Source organism: Thermobia domestica, chromosome 3, assembly GCF_964235325.1.
Source record: "Thermobia domestica chromosome 3, izTheDome1.hap1.1, whole genome shotgun sequence".
In the NCBI taxonomy this organism is placed as follows: Eukaryota; Metazoa; Arthropoda; class Insecta; order Zygentoma; family Lepismatidae; genus Thermobia; species Thermobia domestica.
This window is the reverse complement of record NC_137456.1, coordinates 16,818,573-16,829,581: the sequence shown is the minus strand read 5'-3', so window position 1 is coordinate 16,829,581 and position 11,009 is coordinate 16,818,573. Positions and strand designations below refer to the sequence as shown.

The 11,009-nt window shown below is 34.4% G+C and overlaps 1 protein-coding gene across 1 annotated transcript; it reads right to left on the bottom strand.

Moving 5' to 3' along the window:
* Window positions 1-8,809: 8,809 nt before the first annotated feature.
* Window positions 8,810-9,853, bottom strand: LOC145681688 (glutamate receptor 1-like). Its single transcript, XM_081753307.1, has one exon. It carries the CDS (start codon window positions 9,851-9,853, stop codon window positions 8,810-8,812), a length of 1,044 nt encoding a protein of 347 aa, XP_081609433.1.
* Between the last annotated feature and the right edge of the window lie 1,156 nt (window positions 9,854-11,009).

The window sequence follows — 11,009 nt, the reverse complement described above, 5'->3', positions numbered from 1 at the left end:
ATTTGTTGTTGTAAACCACTAATACACTAATAAACAACGTCTCCTATCGCTGCATGATTTTGAAACACAAAAACAAAATTTAAAAATATTATTCACTTCACTTATGGTAAGTTTGCTATCTATAGAGTTAGCAACTCTTGATACACTTCCTTCCGCAAAATGTTAATTCAGCAAACGTTTTGACACTGAACTTGGACAAACTTCCACGTCTTATCCTGTTTGCCGCGTTGCTTCGATGTATAAAGTTAACTTTGAATACGTGCTCTGCATTGTTCGTGAAAATTTCGGCAAAATGTTCACAGGACTAAAATGTCGCAAGGACGCATGTATAGTTTTTCGTGTTTCAAGTTTGTGACTAAATGTTGATCCGTTTTTTCTGCTTCAAAACCGGATAATTCGTGATTTGTGTTACATCCCTCTTTGGTTTTGGTGCAGTGCATACCAACAATGTTTAAGTTACCTTGTGGTTCCTTTTTCTGCTCAAGATAGTGATCTGCTTTGTGTTTTGTGCAAATAGTGTGCTTTTTAGTGTGGTTTTTATTTATTTCTGCATAGATTGGAAATAATCCGCAGTTTTCTACGTTACTAATATCGTCATATACTTTTTTATTCTCTACTCTTCCTTCCTGTTTTTTCTTTCCACTAAATCTACGTAATTTAATAATTAAATAAATGATAATTATAGACGTTGCTAGTACTAAAGTTATTAACGATGTTAAAGCAATAGCCATTACGGTAAACTTCTTTTCCATAATACCTGTAAATATATAACTAAGTGTGAAATCGTGTTTTTATTTTCTTAAAAACTTATATAACTATACCGCGGTCTATGACTCTCTTCTGAACAATATATTCATAATTTCAGCATAGGCCTAATGTTAATGTTCATTAATCGTTCATTATTTTCTTTAAAATGCATAATCGATGCATATTCTAAATAATGAATAGTGTTCTAATCACTATGTAACCTATTCGGATACAAAACTGCTATCCTTGTTACATTTTCATTCGTTTGACGCTGTTATTGTCTTTTTTTTTTTTTCAAAGTCGGAAAATCCTACATTTTCGTGCATATTTCAGCTCTTAAATACACTTTATTACTAGTTTTAACGTTGTTTGTAGGTACAGTTATCTTTATTGATGTTTAATCTATCTTATTTTAACATTCCAACACTCTCTGTCCTTAGAATTCATTCATAACGCATCAAAATCATTGTGAATACAAGTAGCTAGTCTCCCGTGGGTGTGACTTGTTGCTACGCTGGCGGCCATCTTCTCGTAAACCACGCCCCTTAGCAACCACTCTCTGCTGCCTGAGCGCTCAGAGCCTCGCCAGGATGCAATTGTCTCGTAAGTAGTAAACAGAAAACTACCCAACGGAGTACAGTACTCTCATGAATATCAAAGATACTCATAACCTCAATACAATAACTTATTATAATACAAATAATCTATATACCAATTGATCATTTGATAATAATAATAAATCAATAATTCCTCTCTCATTTTAAAAAAACGTGAATTTAGAAAATGAATTTTGATAAAAATAATGTGTTCTCATACAACTTAACGTTGATTATTGATATGATGCATTATGATTGTATTCTATTTGCGACTATTTCTCGTGTCTTATCTATGATTTTCCTACTTTTCTATTGAAACTATTTACTCTTTTCAACGACTTTTTCGTACTTTTTTCCCGTACTTTTAACGACTTATTATTGTAGATTTGTAAGCTTACTTGAACTAGTTTATAACACTAGTATCTACTCTATCTATGATTTGTCTATTTATCTAGCTTTACTAATAGACAACTTTTCTATTTTTCTTCTTTTCGCTTTTGTTTTCTATAGCTTGAAGCTACTGATTTCACTAATATTCTGATGTTATTTAACTTAGCTATTATCTATTTACATGCTTTTATCTATACTTGTCTATGATGATCTATTATCTATGCTTATTTTCTATTGCTTCTTTTCTACCAAAAACAAAGAGTTTTTTTCGTACTAGTTCTACGTAACCATTTTATTTATTTTTTTTTTAACGATTCAATCGGTTTCACCGACTCAACTAGACCAATCCTAGTTTTATCTAGGATGACAACCAAAAGCTTTCAACTCACAACTACCTCATGCTGTAGGTAAGTATGTCTACCACTTGTTTTAAATGTTAATTCGATATTCCTTTTCAGGTTTTATTGCAACTTAGATATTTTTTTTTTCAAAATAAACTCCATTCTTCTCCATATCCATAAATGTAAACTCTATGTTATATACTATTATTACTTACTTATATATACTATAACTATTATTCATTACCTTACTTATACTATTAATTATTTACATATAAAATAAACATGAGTATATAGGAATATATATAATTCTACTACCCTATTCTATTTACTGTATTCAAAACCTGTCTAACGATTAAATTTCTAGTGAGAAGTCCGCATTTCCTCAGACTCCTAGGTGAGGCTTTTGTTGTTAAACTGCCGCCTGACTGGCAGTTGCATCGATAGACCCATTTTGTCTACAGTAATTTTTAGTCCCTACCTAAATAAAATAGCGTATATACAATTGTCGCGAATCGTGAAAACTCTTGACCAGATTTAGTCCTCGCTTTTAATTAACCTGGTAATTTAATTAAAATGAACTCTAAATCAACAATGTTCAAAAAAAAATTCAATATACTTGCAATGAATGCAATATGTAATAGAATTTTAATTTAATTCATAATCATGAAATTTCAAATGTCAAAACCGTGTTTTTACCCAAATTTCGCGGTTGATAACCATTCAAAACAAAATCTAGGATTTCGTCAAAATCATTGGAAGTTTTATACGTCTACATCTGTATTAATATAAATGTCTTAATCCAGTAAATTATTCTTAAGTAACATATCTCATAAATCATTAACTATTTTCTTCTTAGTCTTATAATAACAATAATAATGCCAAATGGCCCATCTTCGATATGGTAATCCTTGTCTTCTTTACGAATAGACTTTTAACTTTAACCACATCTAATATTGTTCCTACTTTTAGGGATAATCTTTCGACCAGTTTTCTCACTGTCTTTTCTTACCCTATATTTATTCTTACTTCTGAGTATCTCTGACTCATTATATAATATTTCTATACTTCTACATTTCTTGTAGCTACATTTCTTTCTTCATTATCTCTATTATCTTTCATAATATTCTTATATTTCTCATATATCAGTATATTCTTATTAGTCATTAATCGAGTAAACATTCGTCTATTCAAGTAATCATTAGTCTTATCCTTGTATCTATTAATGTCTCATACTTGTAATCTAGAATAATCTAATCTGATCTAACATCTTCAATATATCTTTCTATATTCTATATTTATTTCTCTTCTTATAGTTCTCAAATCATGTCGTCTAAACAATATATTTAACTTTTTTTTTTTCCTATAACTCCATGTCTATATTTAAATTATCTATCCATCCTCCTAGTACTACTAAAATATAATCACTTATTCCTACTCAATAATATATTCTTCAAACAATTAATCCCGTAACCTGATATCTTCTATTTACAAAACTTAACACTATCTTAAGCTTAATACATACTAATAATTAACCTACTATAATATAGAATATAATATCTTTAACCTAGTCTTAACCTACAATCATTTAACCTACACCATGTTGTTCACTAGCAAAATAGGAATTTATTTCTTTCTACAAATAACCCAGCAAATGCTGCTAGGTCTAGGAACATACTTTCGTTAGCTACAATGATCTTTGACTTTTTCTCGTAACACTTAAATGTTTCGACCAAATCCGCGATTTGAATGGCTGTCGAACACTCAAAATTGTATCTAAACCTCTCGAGCCAACTGTCAACTCTCAGTTGGTCAACGCACTCCCTAAATATAGCACAAATTTCATAATTCGGATCTGTAAACGTGAGTGCAAAAAATGTTGCATTTCTCAAACTTAGAGAAGTCTCAACTACTCTTGACACTGTAGCCAAAAAGTGTCGTCTAAATCCTAGGTCAATAAGATCATTTAAATTAAAATTCTTTTGTTTAAATTGAACCATAAACCAACGCTGCCTTTTCCAAGTTTGAACATTGTCTTTAAATATTTCCTCTTTATTTTCACCGTATGTTGGATCATACTCAGTGAAACTTCTTAACACCCCTAAGTCCAATTTATAAAATTTTGATGATGAGAACATTGTTGCGGGAGTTCCACTATCCTGTAGCACAGGGTAATGTTCCCTATGGTTATTCACTAGCGATAACATATTGATTATTTACTACTACTTCTTACCTAACAATTAATGCGGGTGGGTGGTGCGGGTTAATGTATTACTTATTCTACTTAAGTCAATTACCTTTAGTCATTTGAGATCCGAACCAACTTTTATCTTTGAGTGGTGAACGATTATAATAGCTGATTTTACCATAAAACTGGTGCGACCTACTTTTAGCACTGTTCGGGAATCGAACCAAAATATCTCCACCATAAAACTGGTGCGAACTACTCTAAAATACACATCCCGGGTCTCGAACCGAACGCATCTCCACCATAACAATGGTGAGAGTTACTCCTAGTACTTTTCGGGAATCGAACCTCACCATAAAACTGGTGAGAGCTACACTAGGACCGCTACAAAACCAGCATCTCCGCCATAACAACCTTCCACCGTCGTGCCTATATAGCATGGGGATGAAATGTTAAATGACGGTCGAAGATCGCTGCTACTCACCATCTAGAATGAGTAGGTACAGGATGACGGAAAGAAACCACATTAAATGACTTTGAATTAAAACTTTGTATTTTCATTAAGCTTGTGTACTATTGTGGTTGATCGTCGACTGAATATAATCGCAAGATCACATATCTTTAAACAGCTAGGAAGTTAACCACGATGAACTCAAACATAGCTGAGATACACGTACCTTTATACAGCTGATGACTGGAACTGCTAACGATGCTCTGGACGATCTCTGTATTGCTGCCAATAGTCTAGAATGATCGACTATTGTGTACCATTATCTACTATAATGGTCTGCTGAACTATTAGATCTCCTGATCTAATACTGGACTTTAGAATCACAGAGAAGTGACTACTGTGACATGAGCGACTATGTTACTGCTCGACGTATACTAATCTCTTAGACTCAATTCAGAGACAAATGCTCGAAGACTGATCCTCAAAGACTGCCCCTCGAGACTCCTGAGACTGATCCCCATCTCTAAAAACTATAAGGTTTTATACGAAGATTCCAGACATCTTGGAATTCATTCTCGTCGACTTTCTGTATATCTCAGCTATTGGTAAAACGTTGGTTTCACCCGAATTACATCGTGATCAAATTCTCAGACTTACAAATTTCTGCGAACTCAACGATTATATCACAGTCAAAGTGTGTCAATGTTACAATGTGACAATCTGATGACAATTCAAAACATTACAAATACAAATTACAATATCTTACAAATCGACGACCAAGCGTCTAGCCGTAGAACATTCATTACATACACACAACATTGATGTCAACACATAAACACACACACGTGTTTACGTTACGTGATAACACTTAGTTTCTTAACATTCAATTTTATTAAATATACTTTCCTTTACCAAAATAATATCTTTTTGAATAAAATCAATGACATGCCTCAACAATATGTAGGGGCATATTAAACACGTATATCCTTTGAGATCTTAAATTCGATTTTTCGCAAACTATGTTTTCTTATCTCCTAACTATGTTCGTGACTAATAACGGAGTGTGCACATATTACATGGATTCTGTTTCTTGTTATATCATAATATAAACTCAGAAAAGAACGGAAGAAGCATCAAATCGTTCAGCTGAGTGCATGAAGTGACTTTAGTTAGTGTACTTGAAACATGAACGGAGATAAAAGTTTTATAAGGAGGTAGATGGAGAAAATTGGATACTTCATAACTTGTTGTTTTCTAACTTTAGTTCTACCGCTTGTACAATCCTTTATATAATCAACAACATTTATAGAATCTCCTTCTACCTCAATTTGAAGACACTTTTAATTTTCCAATGGGGCTATATATGCTATGCCTGACTAGTCTGGAAATTTGTATATTCACTCACTTTGGTAATGTAGTAACGGACCGTATCACGAAAAAGATCTCGATCAATTCTTATAATTTATTTGCACAAGTTAAGACCTTCGACCCCAAATGGATAAATTCTATTCATTTTTGTACAAAAATGTGGAAGCGCCGGAGGATCCGCAAAACATTGCCTATTGTAACGATGGAATATTTAGTAGATTGTGGTAACAATAAACTGATAGGAGGTTATCTGTCTTATATATTGCAAGGAATAGTAATCTCTGGCTAGTTTCATTCAAATAACACAAAACTGTTACACTTCACACTGAGGGCGTCTGTGTCCCTGGGGCTCCTTCTGATTTCACCACTATCCTAAGCTGATGACCATATAGTTTACACTACACTTTTGACTATATAATGTAGACAATTACTTCTAGTTAATGTTATTTCAAATTTCACTCGTTTCCAGAATTCACCATTGCAAAAATATTTTATTATACCCATTGATAAAACGGTTTGGGGTAACTAAACCAGCACATTAGTATAACGTTTTTATTTCTATCTATCTTAACTAGGAACAATGAGTTATTTAAATGCTGTTATATACTAAGAAAATATATATTTAGGAGCTTTCTATATTCTCATACGAGAAGCATACTGAATGTCCTGAGCAACATGTTTTCACAACCATAATCTTTAGTTGCAAGTAAAACAAGTATATCGTCTCAATCTACAAATCTTTCTTTCTTTCTTTTCAGACGTTGACGCTGTTTTCTGCTAGCGTGATCACAGGCAGAATTTCCAAAATGATGGATAGTGATGTTTCGTTTCGAAAGCGTGCTGTGACTGAATTAATTGTTAAAGAGGACCAATCTGCTTCTGAAATTCACAGCAGACTGTAGATGCCTGTAGAAATGTGTGCATGGTTGCCAGCAGTGTTAGGAGGTGGGTGAAACATTTTAAGAATGGAAACACGAGTATCGAAGATGAGCCTCGCAGCGGGCGCCCTCCAACTGCCTCCACGGAACGCAACAAGATAAAGGCTGATGAGCTGATTAGGGGAGATACGCATATAGCTGTGAATGAAATCGCTGTAAAACTTGTTGTGGCACATAGTGCGGTGCAAGAAATGATTCAAAGCTTAGGTTATGGGAAGGATTTTGTTCGTTGGGTCAAATGTTTATCAAACGGGGACCACAAATGACAGACGCTAACCATTTTCCAAAACCTTCTTCAGAGATTTCGACATGAAGGTGATGACATTTTGACGAGTATTGTGACTGGAGATGAAAGCTGATTCCATCATTATGAACTTGAAACGAAACCACAGAGTATGAAATGGCACCACTTGAATTCGCAACCAAAGAAGAAAGCGAAGACAGTGCAATCAGTAGGGAACGTTAAGGGGAGCGTCTTCTGGGATACACAGGGTTGCGTTCTGGTTGACTTTTTTCAGCCTGGACAGACCATAAATTTTGCCCGCTACATCCAGACACTTTTGAAGCTCCGTCATGCCTTGCGTGATAAACGTCCTGCAAAGAAGATCATCCTTCTGCAGAGTAATGCACGTGTCACTATGGAGCAGATCAGCAGTTTTGGGTGGGAAACACTTCCACATCCTCCATATAGCCCCAACATGGCACCCTTCGACTACCATCTTTTCTGTTTTATGAAGGAACAGATACGAGGCTATCGCTACGAGATACTGGAAGGTATTTGGCTACGAGTGCGTCAGTGTCTACGAGCAGAGCTGGAACGGAATCCTATCGCAAGGGTATTTTCAGACTTGGTGAACGATGGGGAAAATGTGTGCAAAAATCGACTACTATGGAAAAGTGAAAGAAAGGTCTGTAGGTTGAGATGATATAAATTGGTTTCAACTACAAATAAAGATTACGGCTGTGGAAAAAATGTTGCTAACGACTTACAGTATGTCCTCGTAAAATACAAGAAAGAGAATGTTTTCTTTGAGTAGGGACTCATTTCCCCCATATCTATTTCTGGTTCCGACTTTTGAGAAATGAACTTTTGTGCTTTACACTAGGTTTCGTTTACTATCAGATACGACTGAGTTTGCGAAAAGTAATTTTGTTTTACAGCTCATGGAACGTATAAATGTACCTATCGCACGAGTCATTCCTTGCTTTACGTCACAACAACTCATGTAAAACATTTCGATTCAATGAAATAACGGGGTGTGGAATTACCATTAAGAATGAATAAAATCGTCATAAAATAAAAGAAATTTGTCACAACAGGACTAAAACTAGGTCTGTTGCTTTGTAGTAAGATACCATCAAGGACGCCCATGTTGTGGTTTCAAAGGGGGGGGGGGAGGGCAAGTATAAGCGACGTTTCGCAAATAGTTTCAAATTTTGCTGTAACTAATGTAAAAATTCTATTGGATTTTCGATATTCTGAAGTACAATTTCTTCTAGGCGGGGGCAAGCGCCCCACCTTGCGTCCCCAGATGGGCGCCCTTGGATACCATTACTCTACGTCTTTCATGTAAAGTTGGCAAATTAAACTGGTAGTTACGTGGGATATACATTTTCTCACCATATTTAATTTTAAAGGATATCGAAATCTAATTAATATTCCTACAAGTATCAATACAATTTAAGAACTCACGAAACAAAGATTCCTATCTTTTCCTCTTTCTAATTTTCTCTAAAGCGCTCAGTCCATTATTCGTATAGCATCTTCTTTAGAGAATCAATGGATGTTGCCTTCATCGTTTCTTTCTAGTTTGAATGCTTGCTGTTACAACTTCACCTACAAATGCTAGTAAGCTACATGAGAAGCCTATTCCAATTAGCACGAAAGAGGTAAGAAGATCCTCTAAACCTAGAAAAAATACATCTTTTCCAACATAATAATGGCTCTCAACAGCGAAATAATCTCTTTTCCACTTTAGTAACAAGCCAGATGACTCACTGCTTTGCAGTATTCTGTGTAGGATATCTACAAACATTGAATTTCTATACCAAAGAAAAAAGGCAGGAAATGAAGCAACATTCTCCTTCATTATATGGAATAAAGGACTTCCATCTGGACTTCTCAGCGTTTTGTTCTTCATTAGGATTTCGAAAAACTCTCGTGTCCAGAAATATCCAAAATTTTGTGTACGGATTACTTTCTGATACCCAGATTCAACGGAATCTACAGATACCCATTTGTCCCTTATGATTTGACTAATAGGGTCAGATAATGCAGAAAACACCCAACGATTAAACGAAAACCCCCCGAACTCAATGCCAGATTCAACAAGTTCCTTCAATGTATCAATGGGAGAATACATCTTAGGTTTGGTAAGAAATCCAAACAACTTCGCTTGGTAAGCAGAACTGATAACCAGAGACCCATAAATCCAAAATATGAATACTATTCGAAAGTATTTACTTCCGCTGGGAGGAGAAGATACTGAAACTCCTATGAGAATGGAGAAACTATCAAGGAATACTGAACTAAGTTTCAATTTACGAATACACAATTTCCTGTGCATCAAATATGAAATTATTGACACCACAATGTAAAATGACAGTATCAGAATCCAGACACGGAAACTAAAGGGAAAGTATGAAGACATCCAAGAAGGATAATATCCGGGAACAGGAACACAAAATACTGCAACAACAAAGCAATGAAATATTGATTCAAAATCCATAAATGTTTGGAGACCAACTGTTGTAGCAGTTAAAAGTCCTTCACATTGACCTGATATAACGTCTCCCTTCTTTCCAGTATATGTGCCATTTTCTAGACGATTACCCATCTCTACCCAATTATTGAATACCTTCAAATTTAAAGAACTATTTAGCTTTTGTACCAAAGTCATCATTAATTTTCCATAAATACCAATCAAATCATTTTGTCCATCATCCTTGATTTTCGTTTTAATTGCAGATGCAATAGCAGCAATAGAAATTGGACATTTATACAAATCTTTCAGTTTGTTTGGAAATAAATCTGTTCCTTTTTGGAATTTCCCCCGTTTCCAAGTGTCCAGTAATATTGCATTTCCTTGTGTTTTGCAATGTCCATCAGCAAAAGGAAGAAAACTGTAAATGTTAATCGCAGAGCTATGATTACAGAATGTGGATGACGAAAGCAAAACAACATTTATAATATTTTCTCTGAGAGCACTGTCGAAAATAGTAAGAATATCTTGTTGATTATCTGTAACGTTACTTATAATTAGTACCTTGTGTAGTGGTCTCCAGAACGAAAACTGTTTGAGCTTGTTTATTGCTCCTTCAAAGGATGTTTCTCTCCCCACAAATATCACATATCCTACATTTGTAGTTTTGCTAAACAACTGGAGAGAGAATTCATCGTTTGTGTTTGTTGAAGCTGAGTCTCCTGTGTTCAGCGTTAACACTGTTCTTACGTGATTATCTTTGAGCAGAAGATTTGAATTATCGTTTTCATCACTGAAAACAAGGAGATTGGTGACGTCACTAAGTTGCTCAGTGAAAATGCTCTTTACACAATTAGCAATATTAGAGCAGTCTTCTACAAAGGGTTCCTTTTCTAAAATGTTTTCATTTCATTTTTCACTTGCGATCGCTGATGTAAACAAAAGTAATAGGACCGCATCCATTTATTTAACTTCTTTCTAGTTATGTCCTAAATATACAGGAATAAAAATATATTAATTTTCAAATAAGATTAAAGATTAGCAGCATTAGAAGGTTTTAAAATTAAATAAAAAAGATTATTTTAATATACAGCATATTAATCTACTTCAAGTTAATTATCCTTTAGAAGGAAGTGTATATAAATTATATCTAAGTCATCTACCAACAATTTCTTTTATGCTTGGAATTAATTATATAATAGAATAATACAGTACAACCCCTCAAATCCGAACCCCGGAAATCCGAAAACCCGGCAAATCCGAACACGTTCTCAGGAAAAAAAAAATAACT